The sequence below is a fragment of the Diadema antillarum genome, unplaced genomic scaffold (assembly GCF_040938485.1).
Source record: "Diadema antillarum isolate AM-2024a unplaced genomic scaffold, OU_Dant_1.0 seq00000604_RagTag, whole genome shotgun sequence".
Taxonomy (NCBI): domain Eukaryota; kingdom Metazoa; phylum Echinodermata; class Echinoidea; order Diadematoida; family Diadematidae; genus Diadema; species Diadema antillarum.
The window spans coordinates 3,199,994-3,221,792 of NW_027271532.1; the positions used below are offsets into that span (position 1 = coordinate 3,199,994).

At 40.0% G+C, this 21,799-nt stretch overlaps 1 protein-coding gene across 1 annotated transcript; it reads left to right on the forward strand.

Moving 5' to 3' along the window:
• Nucleotides 1-4,911: 4,911 nt before the first annotated feature.
• On the forward strand, nucleotides 4,912-19,467 carry LOC139735909 (uncharacterized). The gene is made up of 4 exons (XM_071646664.1): nucleotides 4,912-4,944; nucleotides 8,757-8,984; nucleotides 13,340-13,403; nucleotides 17,314-19,467. Exons 2-4 carry the CDS (start codon nucleotides 8,907-8,909, stop codon nucleotides 18,735-18,737), a joined length of 1,566 nt encoding a protein of 521 aa, XP_071502765.1. The 5' UTR covers nucleotides 4,912-4,944; nucleotides 8,757-8,906; the 3' UTR covers nucleotides 18,738-19,467.
• Nucleotides 19,468-21,799: the final 2,332 nt, after the last annotated feature.

Here is a 21,799-nt window from a genome sequence, read left to right on the forward strand (position 1 = left end):
CTTCACAGGTTTTTTAGACTGTTCTACCTTATTTGGGGTTGCAGACTTTCTAACCTTTATTGCACTTGACTTTATTGCTGCATTTGATGGTTTAGCGCTTCTCGATACTGACTCCTTTTGTGGGCCTGTTTCTGCAGCTCTGGAGAGCTGGAACAATCTGTGCTGTAGGGCTACATAGTGAATCAGAGAATGATGAAAACAATGTATATTGACATAAAACTGTGATACCAAATAAACATATGTTACTCCTTGAGAGCATATTAATACACTTTCACGAATACATGTGTAGGTGGTTCTTTTTTTATCACATTAGAAATATACATTCTGCCTGTCCCTATTGATTTGTGCAGCAAAGTACTTCAGAACTACGTATTCAATAGATTCCTGTGGATCTCTTCGAATAATATACCATAACCAAATCATGACTGAAATTATACTCACGATATTCATAAGCAGTGTTACAAAACTGACTATGATTACCAGACTTATCATTAGCAAAGTTCTGTGTCTGAACAAAATTAGAACTTTGAACATCTTTGTGCACATGACAACAGAAATTGTCAATTTTCTTAAAATCAATGTGTGCAGCTGCCAGAATGTTACTTTTTAAAGTCACGGACAGCATGGAATTGCTCTCTTACAGCATGGAATTGCTCTCTTGCAGCACTTTTGAAGATACAAATTTCTTGGATGCATCTAGACTATATTTGGGTATATTAGTTTACTCACACTCTTCAACTATAAAGGATGCTCTTCTACATAAGAAGAGGATGGAGAGGATGGGGAAGAAGAAGAAGAAGAAGAAGACTTTTTTTTTGACTTTTCAAAATGGTACTTTCTTTACATCACTCTTGGACACTATTCACATGGTGAATATGGTGTTTGTACATACAAATTATTAAAAAGGGGGGAAACATATTCGCCCTCGACATTTTCATTTTTTTTTTCTCATTTAAGAAAAAGAAGAAGAAGAAGAAGAAGAAGAAGAACACCTACATTATGTAGTATGTACTTGCATTAGCTGTATACATTATAAATACGGCATGCTGACTTACTGTGGCTGAGTTCCGTGCCAGGTTCTTGTGCAGGTTTTTCGTGGGAGTACTCCACAATACGAATCGTCTTCGCCTTGCACCTTCTCGGTTGGCTCATAGACACATATCTTCTAGGATGAGACACTAAAAAAGAAATAACAAACACATGCCTACATAAACTACTTAGTACAATCGCACTCGTACATGGAGGGCCTCTACATTTTTTTTTTTCTGTCAAAGTCCATTGGGGTGGGGCCCTGGGGGTACAACTCATTATAAAGGAACATATGAATTCATGAACATGAACAATTACTGATTACACATGTAATTCCACACCGCAACAAATTTCACTCTATAAACGAGTAAAGACAGACAGACGGACAGAGTAGTAGATATTACTTCAATTCACACCTAAAAACAAGCAGGCATGTTACTAAATTCTACAGTTAGGTGTTTCACAGCATGGATATTTGCAGCAACTATGTGGTATACATGCCAGCTATACTATAAAGTGCTGGGCTCCATTTCGTATAAAGCTGATATGAAAGTAAAATTAGTGCTACTCTTGCTGAAATGACAATTGTCATGGTAAGACAAGAATCCAGCTTTCTGATTGGCTGTTGCTATTGGAAGTTGCCATTCCAGTAAGAGCTGCTAGATCCTAACATCTGTGCTTATTAAGCATTACAATCGTGGCGAGTGGTTTGTGCGGCACAGAGACGAACGCAACATGCTGCCTCCCCCCATTCTGTATCAAATGTTGTGACACCGAATGAGAGTAGCGCTGGCTCAATGGGTCAGCGAACACCACTGCGGCTCAAAATCACCTGACCCAAAATGGCTGTCCGAGCCACGCGAGCTTCTGAATGGACGCACACTCTCAGTGCACATGCGCATGAAGAGAGGCCAAAAGAGCCACGCATCTTCTGGCCTCGCTCCTCCAATCACCGCAGCTCGCGGTCACAATGTTTGTGTATACTGCATACACACACACACACACACACACACACACGTGTCTCAGTGGCAGCATTGTCCCACATGTTTATGGATATAGCACTGCAGTCTGGCATTGTGCAATTGCATGCACAAACTTTGTTCGTTCGGGAGTTTACGAAATAACGTTAGGGGTTAGGATCGTCCAACTTTAATTAAAATGAAATCAGTCCGGGAAACCCGCTCATGAGGACCGCCCCCGCGTACGAGGATGGTCCCTCCTCATGAGGACCTCCCCCCGCCTCATGAGGCCCCCCGGGGAACGCCTCATGAGGCCCCCCATTCACTTCTTATTCATCTCACATCTGACGTATAAATTGTCGCAACTTTGCACGGTGATTTTTTGTTACACACACATGTCCACTATCCATGATGAAAAGAAGAAAAAATCCTGTCTGTTTTTTTTTTTTTTAATCGAGTTTTAATCACCCGATGCAGAGCGCCCATCAAAACACGGGCGCCAGCGCGTTCGCACAATGCAAGACTGCCGCACCTAGCGGCCTGATCCGACTAAATATTTTCGATGCTTTTTTCTGCGGCTCTCACCTCTCCGCGCACGAATCAGCCTCGTGAAGCTGAAGTCTGACATCTTTTTACACAAATTCGTAACGAGAAAAATTAAATCAGTACTAACCTGATCTTGTCCATATATTCCAAATTACTATTCCACACTGATAGAGTAGGTGGGTAGATGACATACTCCAGTTTGTTAGCAAAATAATCACTTTGTAGGTATGACGAGTTCACTTTCTTCGTCAATTCCGCCCACGATGCCGCCGTTTGGGCGCTTTTTCTGGAATCATCCCGCGACGCGACGTACGTCGCATCACATCACGCATCCAGCACATACTAAGTACCAGACTGGTATGTGCTGGATGCGTGATGTGATGCGACGTACGTCGCGTCGCGGGATGATTCCAGAGAAAGCGCCCAAACGGTAAGCGGGCGGCGGAATCGTGGGCGGAATTGACGAAGAAAGTGAACTCGTCATACCTACAAAGTGATTATTTTGCTAACAAACTGGAGTATGTCATCTACCCGCCTACTCTATCAGTGTGGAATAGTAATTTGGAATATATGGACAAGATCAGGTTAGTACTGATTTAATTTTTCTCGTTACGAATTTGTGTAAAAAGATGTCAGACTTCAGCTTCACGAGGCTGATTCGTGCGCGGAGAGGTGATAGCCGCAGAAAAAAGCATCGAAAATATTTAGTCGGATCAGGCCGCTAGGTGCGGCAGTCTTGCATTGTGCGAACGCGCTGGCGCCCTTGTTTTGATGGGCGCTCTGCATCGGGTGATTAAAACTCGATTTAAAAAAAAAAAAAAACAGACAGGATTTTTTCTTCTTTTCATCATGGATAGTGGACATGTGTGTGTAACAAAAAATTACCGTGCAAAGTTGCGACAATTTATACGTCAGATGTGAGATGAATAAGAAGTGAATGGGGGGCCTCATGAGGCGGGGGGAGGTCCTCATGAGGAGGGACCATCCTCGTACGCGGGGGCGGTCCTCATGAGCGGGTTTCCCGGACTGAAATGAGACCCTAGTAGCCAGTACCCTGATTTCTTCACCTCCTTTTTTAACGCAACCCCTGCCCTGGAGGTTGGATTTCCACTTGGCCTAACATCATACAATGTTTACATAACAATGCCAATATGCTTTTCATATTTAATTTAGAACATCTACGCAAGCTCAACTGACGATTCGGCATTACATGCTGACATTGATTGATAATTTCTTTCAGGTGTAAAAGTTAGTGTCTACACCTCCGTTATCAATGAACGAACGAACAACTTAACAAGGTTATAACGACATTCCGGTTACAACAAAAACCAGAAAATTTGGTTCAGGCCCCAACATTATTTGCTCATTGTTTTTTTTATTGTTTATTTGTTCGGTTACCGGTATACCAAATTTCGATATAACGAAAGAAAGCTGCCCGCCGCCCCCACCCCCCCCCCCCGACTTTTTTTTTTCATCATTTCGATCGCACCATCACCACACCACGCGTGATAGGGTTCCTACTCCTGATCCTGTCTGCTGCATGCATATGCACGCACGTGGGTCTTACCGTAATTCCGTGGAACATGTCCCCGACGCAACAGGCATGATGGGCACAAGGACTCCGATGACATAAAACGCCCTGCATGCGACGTTAAGTTTACTGATTGCGCATTTCCTTCAACCACAAATTTTGCGTTCTTGACATTCGATATTACAGCCACTCTGAAGCCGGACAATCGTAAAAATGACATTTTGACATATTTTGCGACCAATTTGAAGAAGCGAAATCTGCTGACTGCTGTTCCTTCTCAGCTAGCTGCAAGCTCACACTGTACTTTCGTCTACATAACATTTGCCGCATATGCATGCATGATTACGAATCCATCTCTACAGCATGGTATGGCAGCGTGATATAACTGGTGAAGAGTGCCGCATGTGTTGGTGTGTGTGTGAAGCAGGCACACACAGGTTACATACCTGCGCATTCATTGAGAAAGGCCCACCTTCGTTTCACACACACTTCCTCAACATGCATGTCTACACGGATGAACTGCAGTGAGGGGCGCATCGCATGCAATTGATGCAGTGGACTGGTGAACCATTTTTGAAGATATCTACACTGGCGTGGCGCTACGTCAGTACGGTGAGGTTGCTAGAAAAAAGGATCGCCGTATTTATGTTTATTTATGATGTCAATTTGAAAAGAGTACCTGACATATTAAATCATATTGTTTTTAAAGCTTTTTAAAATATGTAATTTATCATTTTCAACTACGAAATTTATTTTTAACTAGAAACTAATATATTTGATGGTAGTTGTTGATCTTAAAATTTTGCAAATGTTGAAGTTGTCAAGGTATGTACAACTAACAAGGAAAGAAAATGAAGGCCTAAAACAACGAAAAATCAGGTAAAATTTTAGATTTATCATTTGGAGATTTTGATTGATTCTCGTTGCAATTCACCGTTATTTTCCGTTAATTTTCTTTCACATAGTTTGACGAATGGTGAGCTTAGTGTTTTGGGGCAAACTGCGAAAGTTGAGGCCACTGTCGGGCCCGTTACTCTCGATTTTTTTTTTCCTCGGTGGCGAACGCTTGCCTCTGTGTGTTGCATGTTAAACCCATGTCGCGCCTGTGCTGTGTGTGTGTGTTTACCAACCTGTATGAACTGTACGAGTGTGTATCGTGATTTGTGTGTCTACGTCTGCGTGTTGAGTGTACGGTGCGTTAATCACGATTTTTTTCCTTCTGATCCGTCACGAAAACCGGTGGCAGACTAGAAGTCCGCTTTCCTCTGCCAAATAAATAAACACGAATTGATGCGCGATTATATGTATTATCTCCTGGCTTTCTGTTAGTGACACAATTGGAAGTGTTAGCTGTTGCCACTAAAGAAATCATTTGGATGCACATTCTAGACGACTACAGTGACCCGACATGCCAACCCAGACAATTGGTGGTGTACTGCCCAAACTAGAGTCCATGTACCCGAGCTGTTTCAGCTAGGGGCTACAAACACATGGGATGCACACACAACCTGCATATTGTTCACGGCTACGGCCTGAGCTGGGGCCTGGGGTACACGGCTAGCTTACTTACACTAGACCACCATAGATCATTTGCAGTCATTGTCATATCAGGGTTCAAATTTATAAAATGACTATAGATCTAGATCTAGAATGTTGAGAGAATTCTAGATCTACATCTCCCTAGATTGTAATTGTAGATCCAGCAGAAGTCAGAACTGTGATGATAATGGTAGCATTGTGAACATCTTCGACCTTGTGTCATGCCAGGGATTTTCAACCCAACATTTCTAATTTGAAAGTCGATGATGAAAAATGAAACTTTTCAAGAAAGAGTGTACGTTAGAGCTAATGTTATGTAAAAGGTACAAAATGTGACAACTGAATGTACTGGAATGGAAATTAGTTACTGTGATAAGACTGTCAAGTGGCTGTCACTCAAGTTTGGCTATGGTGAAAATGGCCTTTTCTGTTTTTGATTTTTAAGTTTGCATAGAAATATGCCAATATTTATGTTAAGTGTATGATATTTGCTTGATTTCCAGCAAAACTGAAGCTATTTATCATAAACTAGACATGACCATTTGTATTGCCTAAAGGGATCATGTATTATTGGTTGAGGTGAGATTTCAGCTTTTATTTTTTTTTTCTTTGCCAGATAGAACCTACTAACTTTGAAACTTTATGAAATGCTAAAGAGCATACAATTCTAAGAGGAATTTGAACTTTTATTTGATGAAAATCAGTTTTGCAATGTCTGAGATATCCGAAGACTAAGAAAAAAAGGGATCCTAATAAAAGGTGGGTCCTACCTTTTATAAGAATCACTTTGTTTGGGATATCTCATACAGCTATTTCAAAACCAATTTTCATCAAATGAATTTTGCATTCCTTTTAGAATTTATATGCTCTTTCATATTTCATTTATAACAGGTTTCTCATTGTCTCAAAAAATCATTAAAAAATGTTGGAAACCTGGAGTCCTGTCTCAGCTAAAACTGTCCTATCCCTTTAAATTCTAAATGGTATAGATCTCAGTCCTACACCAACTAATGTACATTGTATTTTCAAGAAGGAAAGGTTTGATGTAGCCTGTAAGTGTAGGCATCTCAAGTTTCACAAGTAAAAACACAAATTTTTCATGCCATATACAAGTAGTGTAGTACCTGGCAATTTTGCAGTTCATACATGTATGGCATTCCTTGCTGGTAATTTGTCTATTTTTGAAATAAACCTACAAATTGTACCTTAGTGGCCACCTGCCATAATACAGCCACTAAGAACAAGTTTCCCCAAGAAAAGAAGCCATGGTAAAGCCCTGTCTATAGCGGGCACCTAAAGCCCTGTCTATAGCGGGCACCTGTCTATAATGACCACTTCATCTCCCTTGGGAGGCCTCTGTAGACATGTTTGACTAGATGGAGTATTTTCGATTACACAAAAACTCTGCAAGTACAAGTACACTGTTTTGTATTTAGAGACAATGCATTCATGGACATGAGTTTATTCATGTACAGGTAGACCGTTGTAGGCTACAAGCTGTGTTTTGGCTAAAATATTCTTGGCTGGGGTCACTGGCATGGTAGGCTTCCCTCTTGCTCTAGGTGTGATAAGATGTGTTTTAACTAGTCTAGATAAGATGGAAATTGCTCTTTTTCTTTTTTTTTATTGCACTCCCTACCAACATGGAAATAATGATGAGCACTACTGAATTCATGTAGATAAAACATGGAACAATAAATCTTATTATATATGGATTTTTTTATTTTTACATCGGTATCCCAAAGCACAAATAATTGTCAATGTTTACATTTTATATGTTCATGAGAATTGACATCATACTGAACATTTTCATGCCTTGGTGTTACAATGTATGCTGGCTAAAGTTTGTTTTAGATATTGCTGTAGGAGTATATGATTGACCCTAGAATATCATACCGGTATTACATAAATTTCAGGTCCCGTATCATGAAGAAAGTAGAAAATGCTCATGTGGTATCTTTTCACTGGTCGTGAAGAGAATGACTGTGTGAAGTTGCTGTTGTAGTTGTATAATGTACACATGTACATTTTTGACTTGTGTCAGAAACATGGGTGAATATTGTGATTGATGGATGATGAGTGTATGTCAATTGTCATTCTACAGTTATAACAGCAACACCTGTCATGCATTGTCCAAATGAGCTGCTTATAATGTACTTTCCCCTTGTGCTGGTGACTTGTACCTATGTTTTTTTGTTTTTTTGTTTTTTGTTTTTTTTTGTTTTTTTTTGTTTTAAAATGGAAGCATTATCACACATGTAGCTTAATTTAAAGACAATTTGCCACTCATCTTCAATCTGTCATCTTTCATACTCAAAATTACAGCCTGCATAAGCTTTCATTTCTTTTCTAATAACATCCATGCATTGCCATACACATTGCAAGCACTGCAAGTGTACTGAAAATGGTGAAGCATGCATGACAGTCGTGCGATGCCTTGGAATAGGTAGTGCTTGTTCTGTGCATTTACATGTGAATCTTGAATACATAAAAGCTATGATTTTTGCATGCTTTTTGCATTTTGCAAAACAGAAAAGAAATTGAGACTAATTAAGTTTTGTGACTGACAATGCCTTAAATTGTACTAATAGCTGAATTTTGCCTTCATTCTTAATTCTTTGTATGAGATTCAATGGCAGACAACTGTGTAGAATCTCATCTGATGATTTCCAAAGTCTGTTTCACACAGTAGATATTTTGAGTACATTCTGCACATCTAAATTTCATGAATACATGATATAAATATTTGTCTATGAAGGGTAATCTGTGAATACATGTACAACTGTAGTTGCAAGTCCTTTCCAGGGCCCATGTGACCCAGTGACAGAGATACACATATAAATTAAAGTAGACATAGCCACTTAGAATGTTGTTGATGATGGGAAATGGGAATGTCGAAGGTGATTGTAAGATACATTTTACATTTTTAGTTTTCAGTTGTATAAAAAAACATTACCCAAGCTGTCGCAAATTCTATGTTCCTTTTTGGTTTGTTTGTTTGGGCAGGAGTGTTCCGCACAAGTAAAAGTTTACATAACACTTAGCAAGTTTTGGTTTGGAACCCCTTGTCCCCACCCCTAAAACTGTATATTGCACCTCTGGTACGGAGGTGATGATTATTGATGTCAGTTCCTTTTATGTTTATCTTGTAGAAACTTTAACAAATTTGCATGAAAAGTAGCGACGACAATGCGCGATCACATATGAGAGGGACCTGGTTGCAGCCACGTATCCTAACTCCCGGTCTACCCCCTGTTCAGCCCACAAGCAAAACGAGTCGACCAACCAGATAGATGTGAAGAATGAGTGAAATCAGTATGGCATCCTCACTTCCAGCCAACCTTGAGACTGCATATATATGGGCTCGGGACCAAATGGAGGTATGTTGTTTAAACGTGAGCCCCGATGGGGTTTCATCGTCCCCATTTCAGAGCTGTACTGCCAATTCCCCAAATACTGTCTTGTGAGAGTTCACCACCCAAAAGTAATAAATGCGTTCTATCCAATTCTTCTTGGGTGAGGCTTCGCAGTGAATGTTACCGTCTTCAGCTGGTAGTGAGATGGGGGTCTGTCACAGCCTACCAGTAAAGATGATCCAGACATGCTTGATCGATGCAAGTGACGATACACTGAACACTTCATTTTGTGGATTTTAATACATTCTGCAACACAGAGCCAATATAGTATTTTCTTTGAATAATCTCAGTCTAAATAGACAATCTTGCTGTCAAAAATGACACAAGTAGCTGAATGGGTGTGATGCAGAGCTAGTAGAAGGGTCTTGAGAGAAAAGTGAGGTGATAGCTTTGATTCTTTTTCATTACTGGTAGTCTTTTTTTTTGGGGGGGGGGGGGGAGGGCCTCTTTCCAATCAGGGTCAGATTAATCTCAAGCACACCACAGCTATGGAAGTTGTATCAATAGTTCAAACTTTATTTACAGTACGGTATGTCCTTTGGCACCTTTTGCTTAAATCTGTTGCATATATCAGGAGCGAATGGTCCCTATTCCTTACTATCTTAAAGGGGATTGCGTGATACAATGTAGTTGTCTTGATCTAGTCAGAAATATAGCATGAATAACTTACAATTGTATAAAAATGTCTAATTCTATGATAATATGATTTGACTGCATACTATGGTGCAGAGTGAATAGCTGCAATGTGTAAAAACAATCAGAGCATATGTCGCATCTATGAATGAAATTGGCATTGTTGCACAAAGAAATACAGTTGAACTGGTAGAACAAAACTGTCATGGTTGGGGGATTCACAGTAAAGCACCAGGTCAAAACTTTGGACATCTGTTTAATGAGAATAAAAATTACATGTACCCAGTATTATTATGCCTCCGCAACGAAGTGGCCGGAGGCATTATGTTTTTGGGTCGTCCGTCCGTCCGTCCGTCCGTCCGTCCCGTTTTGTTTTTGTCAATATCTCAAGAACCGTGTGGTGGTTTTACATCAAACTTGGTATGAGGGTATATCCTTGGGGGATGATACTTTGTGTGGATTTTAGGGTCACAGGGTCAAAGGTCAAAGGTCACAGGTTATTTTGTGAAAAAAAAAAATTGAAATTTCATGTTTTTCTCCATATCTCGCAAATGGTTCAAGGTATCTTCATGGAACTTAGTATATATGCTTGTACCGATGGGCAGTGATTATCTAGGGAAGTTGGGGGTCATGGGTCAAAGGTCAGGGGGGTCAAAGGTCAAGGTCAACTCCTCAAAATATCACTACTTTCCTTAAAATGCAATATGCCTGAAGGTTTTTTTTTTTAAACTTGATGTATGGCATGTATTACCCAATGTATATTTTTGGGGAAGTTTCTTGCCAAAAGGTCAAAGGTCAAAAGGTCAAAGGTCAAGTGAAAGTGCTAAATTGCACTTTTTCCTCCATATCTCGAAAGTAACTCGAGGTATCATCATGAAACTGACATATTCATGCATGTTCAACCTAACAGTGATTCTCTTTGGAACTGTGAGGTCAAAAGTGAAAGGCCAGGTTTAGATAATGCTATTTTCCCATTTGATACTGAAATTATACTTTTTCTCAATACCTTGAAAATTACTCAATGCATAAACTTATAAAAGGGTCAAAAGTCAAGTAAAAATCATCAGTTCCCCAAATACCTGCACTCTGACATTTTAATCATTCATCCAATTGAACCTAGTTCTAGGAAAGTGAACATTCAGCACATTTGTGTCAAACCTGTCATTTTAATATTTTGCCAATTGTGTGAAACTGTCATCACACATTGTCAAGACATTGTACTATAGACCAGAACCATGCATTATGGCGGAGGCATATCAGTAGCCGTAGCGATATATCTAGTTTTTTACTTATCTTTATATGAAATGGGTAGAGTGCTAGTGTTTACAAGGGAGGTCAAACTGCATTTCTGATAGAAGTTGCTACTATAGCCCATCTGAGATTTGATCTGTAGTAATTCATATCAGGTTCTCATAGATTGTGATTCTGCATTGAACATGATTTGCAGTCTACAGTTGTATAGTCTTGCTGCCAGTTGTAGCCCTAAAAAGAGAAGAGCATTTTATGCCCATTCTTCATAAACACAGTCCGGTACACTTCAACTGGCATATATTTGGTTTCCTACATCCACAATAGAGTCAGTGGCAACCAATAATCAAGGTCTCTAACCAGCCATCACCTATGTACACATTTCATGCATTCTGTGCATTCAGTGTTCTGTCTCATCATGAATCTACACATCAACAACATATCAACTACTGTACATATCAACAACATTCCTGCATGATATCTTCACCAATAATGCCTTTCCTCATAACCAATACCTTTAAATACAGTTAAAGGTCTTACACACTGTAGACAGTTACTGGTGTACAAGTGTATGTAGAATCTTACACAGTACATGTATGTGATATTTCTTTCCCCATCTTTGCTGTGAGATGGTTTTTTAAAAAGTGGTGAGTTATCTGGTGATAATATGGAATTTAGATAAAAATCTACCTTCTGTAGTGAGATTTTCAAAGTTGTAGATACCCATAAACACTGAAACATTGTCTAGCATTGTCTGCCTTTCATCACTGAAGAATGAAGTTGTTGTGTTAATGGAGACAAAAAACCCAAAACAACATTGGGTTCAACAGGGAATACATGAGCCAGGCAGTGAAATATGAAATACAGTACACACATTTTCACACACCACAACCTAGATGCACACAAACAAAGACACACAAACGAGGGCGGTCTCCTATAGTGCTCTAAAACTAGTTGTATGGCACATCATTGACATGGTTACTCTAAAAAATTTGTCATTTTGCATCATGCTACTATGAGGAAGAGAGTGCATTTTCACAACATTTAAAATTGATCCAACTGTCACATTTTTAGCATCACTGTTCTTTACACTTTCGGACTGGCATGTGCCTTGTATTACATTGTATCTCGTAGCATGTGCACACAGCTGCTTGATCTTAACTGTTTGCAAGTTTGCATGCATTTTCTTTGAAACTTTCTAACACAAGTTTTAAAGCATAGCATTGCATTGTGCAACATATACATTCACTGAATTCACAGCTGAGACGTGTGTGAACACCCTGTATAGCTCAGTCAGTCTAAATGGCCCGAATTCACGAAGGTGGTACAATTGAAACCATGGTTTAAATCACGGACAAAGACCGTAGTTTTGTATGGGGCGCCAAGTGTCGCATGGCCTATTTCGTTACAAAATCAGTCATTTCATCGATTTCGTCAACAAAATGTTAACATTACGTTGAAATGACTGATTTCATAATGAAGTAGGCCATGCGACACTTGGCGCCCCACAAAAAAATACGGTCGTTGTCCATGGTTTAATCCGTGGTTTCAATTGTACCACCTTCGTGAATTTGGCCATGGTGTGTATTACTAGAGGTGTTGTCTGAAATGATGGATTTGTTTTAAAGAAAAATGGCAGTCTACATAATATATTCATTTTAGAGTAGGGCTTCTCTCCCAGGTCAGCCTTTAGCAAGCAAACAAAATCAAAGGAACCTGTGTATCATCTTATTCATAAATGCTTCTACATTGTATTTACACTAGGCAGGATGCAAATCTTTGTTTTTAGAATAGCACAAGTTGGATTCTGTTTAATAATGCCTTGGTCTTCAACTTCAAAGCAATTTTCATGTTACCTTTCCATAACATGCTGATGGATATGTCATTCATGATATTTTTATTAGGATTGATGTCATGAGGCAAAGCTACAAGTGTAATATTTTTTTCTACCTTTTTTTGTCTCCTGAAATGTGATGTCATAATTTTACCCCATCATACAGTCTCAAATTACAGGCAGTGTACATTTTTTACTTCAAGATACATTTAAGTTGCAAGCCCTCAAAGTATTCTCAAGATGCCAACATCAGAATAGTTTGTGAAAAACACACGACATAGTGTATCCAAGCTGCCTATTATGACAATCTTCCCTAAACTTCTATTTGTTTTCTCTGAGAGTTTTTGGTATCATACATATGTTGTAAAAATAAAATTAACTGAAGTGGGCTTCATATAAATCATATGTGTCCATATTTATTTTCTGTGAGAGTTTTGGGTATCGCATGCTTTTAAAGTAAAATTTACTGAAATGGACTTCATATATGTATAAATCATTAGTGGCCAAAATGCACTGTTCAGATTGCAGTATAAGCCAAGTAAGTGTACTGTCTCTCATGAAATTAACTTGTTTCATGTTTGTATTTCTGTCTCTTCCCTCACAGCAAGTTACAAGATTTCCTATCAGAGTGCCTCATCTTGTCAATGCTACGAAGCAAGAGAGGGCGAGTAAGTGACTCCAAACGGAACAAATGTGGAAAGAGAAATACAGTGCACTCCCGTTATAACAGACATGGTTATAACAAAATTCTGGTTACAATGAAGTAAAAATTCAGGCCACAACATCATCCACTCTACGTATTTTTGTCGAGCCCACCTGAGGTGAGGGGAGACTAAGGGATCGCCTGCAGCATCTGTCCGTCCGTCTTCCGTCCGTCCGTCGTTGGTCCGTCCATCGTCCGTCCGTCCGGCGTCTGTCCGTAACGCTATAAAAACTTGAATAACTCTTTACTCTGGGCTTCAATTTGAATCAAACTTGGAAGGAGGAGTGGTCATACAAAGTTTTACCTTTTACCAAGTATGAAGGTCACCTCAAGGTTAAAGGTCACAGGCAGGGGTCAATGAACTTTTAGGGCCCAATGTGTAGTTTTTAGGGCATGTTTCGATTATGGGCCATAACTTGTGATCCATAAGTGTATTTGAGACCAAACTTGGATGTTAGATGTCCCTCTGGAAGTTGATGGTCACCACAAGGTCAAAGGTCACAGGCAGGGGTCAATGAACTTTTAGGGCCCAATGTTAAGTTTTTAGGGCACGTTTCAATTATGGGTCATAACTTTTGATCCATGAGTCCGTTTGTGACTAAACTTGGGTGGCAGATGTCCCTCTGGGAGTTGATGGTCACCACAAGGTCAAAGGTCACAGGCAGGGGTCAATGAACTTTTAGGGTCCAATGTTAATTTTTAGGGCGCGTTTTGATTATGGGTCATAACTTTTGATCCGTAAGTCTATTCGTAACCAAACTTGGATGGTAGATGTACCTTGGGGAGTTGATGGTCACCACAAGGTCAAAGGTCACAGACAGGGGTCAATGAAAATTTTAAAAAGGTATTGTACGTTTGTGGGCGAGACACATTACGGCACTTGCCTTGTTATTGTTTACTTGTTCGGTTATAACGAAATTTCGATATAACGAAAGAAAACTGCTGGTCCCGAGGACTTTGTTATAATGGGAGTCTACTGTATATGTATGCAACCCATATAAATGATAAAGATGATACTGGTCACTGTAATGGTCTTCTACAAAAGAACGGTGAACTTGGGCTATATTCAGGCAAGCAGATTTAGCCTATTCATCAACAGGACATCATTGTTGTCATAGGTGATAGCAGCATAGCGGAAATGAGACTTGGACTGACCAAAATGTGGCAGTTTGGTCAGTCCATGGAACATACCATCTGTATGTTCACCATCAGGTCTAGAAATGGTATAAAAGAAACTCTGTGTTCGATAGCATATTAAGGTTCCTTTTATCTTTTCAAATCAATATCAGGCCATTCACTTAGTTAAGAAAAACAGGCTTTCAATGAACATTTTATTATTTGACTTTCATATGGCAGTACATACAATGTAGATGCCAGAGCAGTGTAAAATGCATTTGCCCAAAGATTTTTAATTTGACATTTAAATTCTAATGACCGCATGGTTTGTAGCAATTTTTTTGGGAAAGCTATATATCTCTCAATAAAGTATTCTAAAAGGACATATTGTATTGGGGGGGGGGGGTAATGATCATTGGAAATGGAAAATTACACAGCATCCCTGAAATGGCCCCTTTTACTGTGGACATACCCATGAACAAATTGGTATCCAGCAAGTGTAACAAAGCACCAGTTGCATAGTAAATACTCCATTAGATGCCTTGGAACCAATTCATTAACCCATTGAATATGAGTCCAGTCTATACTTGGGCAAGTGTCCATGGGAAATAAGTGTTGTAGCAACATCAGCCTTTCCTCAATGGGTTTAATAAGCAAAGCTGCCAGCTGCAAGGGCTCCCAGATAAATTCAGTTTGATCTCAGTCTCACATTTATTCCCAAAAAAATGCAAAGCATTTTCTCAAAACAATTCTACAAAAGTTGGCTTTAGGATACTAGTTGGTATCTAGATTGTTATACCACACATTGTATCAAATCATTGGTTGGGAAGTGGTTATTGTTCAGTAAGGTATTTTGTCTATTGCCTTCTTTAAAGAATCAAACTAATTCATTGAAATCCTTGACTTTTGTTGTGTAGAAATATCTTTACAGCAGTCACAACAAGCTCTCAGTGCTGCTTGTCAAATCATTAATCAGAATAATGATCAGCCCTTTTAGTTGGTTGCACAAGCAAATGCTAAAATTATATCTGTTACAAATAGACCATTCATATATGAATATTAGAGATTCTTTTCAATGTGAACTTTTAATTATATAACGGAGGGATATTGACATTCATATTTACATGTAATTTGGTATCATGATATTTTCACAGGAAGATAATTGACTACAAAGAAAAATATTTTGATAAAAGGCAGAGAAGCAAATTGCAAGAAACCATCGTTCTAGAAACATGATCATATGTGGCCTGCTACAACAAAAGGATCCGAAAGTTGGAGGAGGACAATTTTCTGAAAATGACATGACATTATTCCCTTACTCTTCTACTTTAATTTCATATATAGCCTTACTCATAAAAGCACTCGGTTGCGGAGATATCAATGATTTTATTAGTGCATGTCAAGTGGTTGAGGAAATTAGAGTTTCGAGAAAAACGCCTTCAAAGTTTTCCTTCCGATGCTATCATGATCAAGGGAAGGCGAGTCAGTTTTCACTGCTTGACAATAGAAGGCATGCTCCTAGCGACCTCTGTGATGTTCATTCAAGCTTAGCGCCAGTGGTCTACGCATGACCAATCAGTAATCAGGATGCCACGCACTGACCAATAAGATCACTCCCTCGTTGCTAGGGGAGGAGTCTAGCTGCGGCACTCAATCCAAATCCTCGGACACGTTTCTGTTACTTTGAAAGTCGGGAAATCATGACCCAGAAAAATGCTGATTTCTTGCCTTTCCTTTGATCATTTAGCTTGGAAATTTTGCCAGATGATAGACAAAACATAAGACTACAGAGTTATGCCAAAAACAGAAATCCGGTTGTTTTGACCAATTTTGATGATGTGACTTCAAACTCGATCTTCTCGGCTCAGCCGTCAGCGACTTTAAGACCCTTTTGTTGTAGCGGGTCACATATAGTAAAAACGTCATGACAGTTTTAAGTGTTTAAAATCAACTTAAATGAAATCTTCTGCCAGTGATTCGAGGAGATGAGAGGAAATTTCATGAATCTGCTTTTCCCACTTCATACCATCCTGTGCCAAACTTGGGTGTTCATTGTGCACTCACAAGCAGTTGCACAATGTAGGCCAGCTGTTGCATATCTGGACTGAGTTTCTGGTCCAAGTTGCAAAATGTTAGAGTGTTTTATATATATGTAATAAGCCTTGAAAAAGAATTATTGTTTTGTGCCTAGAATATGTGCCGAGGATAAGTTATTAAAGTTGAATTGAATTGAATACAGACGCTGAATGAGACATTTATAAAACTAAGTGAATATATCGGTGTATGTGTGTACTATTGTTTGTGTTCGTGGATGCATTGTCACCGTTAATGAGAAATCACTCTTTCTAGTGATGTATCTTGAAACAGCATTTTTTTTTTTTCAATTTAAGTCCATGCATATAGCCTAAGTCTGTTTCAGTCATTGTGGAAATTGTGTAAAGATGACATTGTACAGATATGTGAGCATTTGAGAAATATGGTCATACAGCATGCATGGTCGGTAAACAAACATATCGAACTGGATGCAAGATATGAACCATTGAATAATATGTAGAAAATCCTATTTTTCTTGTTATTAATCATATGGTGATTTTATTTAGTTTTTCTTTTTCAACGCCTTCTATTTGAATTTACTGAAGAGTACAGCTTTAGAAAGGGACTAAAATAATGAGATTGAGACAATTAAGACATGGATATACTGAAAAATAATAATTTGCATCTTACTAATTGCCTGTGCATGTTTTCTTGCTTATTTTCAGATTTTGAACAAGCCAAAGCAATGGAAAGGTTTCCACTGCCTTTGCCACCACAGCTTGCCCATGATATGAATATAGGCCTCCTTCAACAGCAACAACAGCAGCAACAGCAACATCAGCAGCAGCAGCAGGCACAACAGCAACAACAGCAAAACGAGAAAGCAATCAACAACCACCAGCAGTCCTCTGGTAACAGCGCCAGCATGATCTCCAGCCAGGCCGCCCACAGCCAGCCCGGTCCCAGCCAGCCCCCGACCACCCAGGCTGGCCCGCCCACATCGGGGCCCGGCTCTGGCAAGCGAGGGAGGAAGCCTGGATCCAAGTCCCGCAACAGCCAGGGCCATCTGACCTCCCCTGTGACGGGGGAGCCGCGGGTGAGGCCGGGCCCCACACTGGAAGATATGGCGGGGGATGGGCGAGAGTATCGGTGCAAGATCTGCCCCCAGGTCTACTACAGTAAGTCTGATGTCCTGCTCCATGCTCGTTCACATAAGGAGGGTAAGCCTTATAAATGTGATGATTGCGGTAAGGCCTTTGCCAGTACATCGTACGTGAACCAGCACATGAAGGTGCACACAAATGAGAAACCCTACCAATGTACTTTTTGTGAAAAGACGTTCAAGCAGCTCTCCCATTTGCAGCAGCACACTCGGATCCACACAGGGGAGCGCCCCTACAGGTGCAACCAGCCTGGCTGCGAGAAGTCCTTCACACAGCTGTCCAACCTGCAGCAGCACTGGAGGCGGCACAACAAGGATAAGCCGTACAAGTGTCGCGACTGCTACCGAGCGTTTGACGACCTGGAGATGCTGCAGAATCACTCGCATTCGCATGAAAACAACCGGCGCGAGAAGCGCTTCTCGTGTGGTGTTTGCGGGAAGTCGTATGTCCAGGAGCTCTACTTGATGAAGCACATGGAGAAGCACCCTCATGTGGTCGGCCAGACGATCAACATCATCAACCACACGACCAACTCCGTGACGACTGTCACCCCACCCATCAGCTCGGCTCACACAAACCCGCCACCGGAGTTCAAGCCGCGGCGGAAAAAGAAGCGAGCGAACCGCACACCAGCAACCACGGCTTGCCTGGATAACCCTATGCCCCTCCCACCGGTCAGCGTCATGTCCAACTCCAACCCCTCCCTAGAGCGCAACTCTTACAGCGTGCCCCCGCCCCCAGCTCCTCACCATGAAGTCAGACAGGGTAGCGAGACGCCAGGACCAAGCATAACGATGCCCCACTCACAATCAGCCCAGCTGCACCACACCAACGGCATCATGGCCACCCAAGCTATGGGTCTAGCTCACAACATGTCCACCACCATACATTCAGCCCTTCCTCCTTTCCACAATCCGGGCTCCCTTTCCATGCCGTTAGCGGGCGTCAATCCTGTCCTCTCCACGGTCTATAATATGGCTAGGTGAGGCAGCAGCGAGGTTCACATTCTATGGTCCATCACTATCACAAGTCCCAGAGCCATCCACATTTCTGTACTTTACGTGGAAGGACAAATTACATATTCCTTGCATCTGGTTGTAGAGTTGTCATGTTTGCAATCATTAACTTGTAAAGATGAGGACATCATGCCAAAGCTCATCAAATTGTCAAGTTATTGCCGGCAGCCACATTAAGAATTAAGTGTGAGGTCTGTCCATGATATAAGAGAGGTGCTGGTCAACCAATCTGTATTTAGTAAAGAACTGTAGTGAACACTGTTGTGGTGGCAGGTCACTTAAAGGGAAGTGGTGGGTTTGCTGGAATTTATTTTGTGATTCTGGTCGGGTACAATTGAGGAAGAGTAGTAGGGGAGGGTAGAATGCTCGTGGATACATAAGAGTCCAACTCTATATGGCTTGTAGAGGTAATTCCCCCAGGCCCGGGTCCTGGATTATGGCATGGTAGATTGAGTGTCGTGGCTGTGCCAGACTGACTGTACAGCTGATGGCTGAGAATGGTTAAAGGCATTATTTACCATTTGCAGATGAAACAAAAACCCAGCTCTAGTGCTTCAAAATAGTTCTAAAATGTGATTGAAGGATAAAAACCACCTATGTCAAAATTTTATTCATTATAATGACTGTTAAATGCTGTTAATTATACAAAATGTGAACAATAGTTATATAATAAAATTGTTTCCACACTAAGCAGTCTACACTTATGGTTTAGTGAGAAAATTAGTGATATCTCCTTTTATTTTAGGCTTTATTGCAAAATTTTTATATGGTAGGATGTTGTGTGATACAACTGACCTACACATAATGATCGTACATGCAGTACCGTACAATTTCTCGAACCGTGGAATAGAACGAAAAAATCGAACCAAGTTGCACGCAAAAATAGAACCAAAATTGCACGGCGCGTTGAATGGAGTACTTATTGAATATCACGTCACCAACAATCCTCCAATCAAATTGCAAGGATCTACTTGGACGTTGTATAAAATGTGATAACTCGAACATTTGTTGAAATCACTGCTCCCAATGGTAAACAATACCTTTAAGATCATAATGTCACATTAGATTTTACATGTGAACATTTTGCAAAGAAGTATAGGATAAGTGGGAAGAGATTCAGTAAAACTTTACTTCATTAAATGGTTGACAGGTTATGTACAACAGCATTCAGTGCATTTTGTGGAAAAAAACACTTTCGCATGTGAATCTTGGTTCCTTATGAAATTTGCAAAAGTGGAATGCATGCGAAAATTTCTGGTTTTACAGTATGTTATGGGAGCATAGAAAAAAAAAAGCAATTTGGTGTCATTGTCCAAGTCTTGGTTCTTCTCTACTTTGCCCAACACTTTGTCCTCAAATGTATTGCTGCAAATAACATCATTCTTCTCTAGAAAGGGTAGCGGTAGAAAACCACAGCAGTCAGACATACTGGTATGCTGCAGCTCAGTGCAAAGCTATCTACCTGGGGGAAATGTGTGACAACTAGGTAAGCATCATGCTCCTCAGCTGTAATTGCCCAGCATAGGTAGGTAGCATTGAATCGTTGATGCATTGCTGTCCGTTAATGGCTTCAGATGTTTGCAGGGCGGTATCGGATGATGTGGATCTGGTGAGCACCGAAAAATCTGCACTGTTCCACATCTGACCAACAGCTCCTGCAAAGGAATATGTATTTTGTCCTTCAACAGGGTACTGAATGTGGACCAAACTACAATGAAAGAATACTTAAAATTGGCATATGGGGCTATTTTTGTAAAGTAGTAGCAACTATAGCTGAAAAATTGTACTTCTCGTGTCAAAGGTGTCTTCTTGTACAGTGTACAAAGTTTTACTGGTATTGTTCCTGTATCATTGTACTTTTTGTGAAACAGAACAAGTTCTGAAATGCATTTTTGATAGATTTAAAAGTTGTAACTAGGTGAGATCTAAAAGATGTGTACATTGGCATTCCTGTAAATTTGACTTTAGCATTTAGATCTGTTTATATTCGAGCCAACTTGTATTTTTAAAAGATGACCATGTGTTTTATTTGTAATGTGTCACTACTAGAAAACTAAGAATGTTTAATGTTTAAAGTGAATGATACTGCTGTAAATGTGAGCATAAATAATCCGTATCGCTAGCCAAAATTGCACAAAACTTGTCACACAGGTCCAGAAACCTTTGCGCTCTGAGTGCAATGCCAATGGGGATGGAGATATTACATGATGATAGTATGTATTCATGTACAATTCCTGCATGGCAACGAATTAGGACAAAACACCTTGAAATAATGTTTTAGGTAAATCCTGTGTGTTCTTTTTTTTTTTTAAATGGAAGAAATCAATTATTGCATTTATCCTGTGTGTCCTTTCCTGTTCGGTTTTTTGTTTGTTTGTTGTTGTTTTTTCCTTCAGAGGCTGTTTGTCACGCCCCATGTGACACAGTGGAAACCAACTCTATTAAGGGTATTGGGAGATTTAAACAACAAAACACCGAAAACCTATTAAAAACTATAAAGGGGCGGGGTGATTGGGTCCATACAAATCATTCTTTTTCTTGGAGGGGGGGGGGGGTGGGGGTGGGGGAAATGATAACATACTTAATTCACAAGGTGTAACAAGTGTGTTTGTGTGTATCAGAAGGTATATGAATTGCACAAATTTGATTTACTGAGGCAATTTCTTAGAATGATATTCTATGTACAGTATGGTTACAGCAATCAGCCAAATCATTTGATTTGAATGAATTTTGATGGTTTGTTAGACTATATTGAAGGGGAGGGGGGAACCATACTGCCAAGTGCAGAATTGCAAGCATGGTGCTGATTATTGTCGCTAACAAGTGTATTATGTAGGTTAAGTTAGTGCCTAAAATCCAATATTTGTGGTAGGAAAACCTGTGGGAGTCAGGTATACAATGTATCTTCTCTACACAGCTACACCTGTACTCCGATTACATATACTACGTTATGCTTGTAGTTGGCTAAATTTCTAGGCTTTTTGCATTGATATCAAGTGCATATTTGTTTTTGTTCTTTTATTTTATTTAGG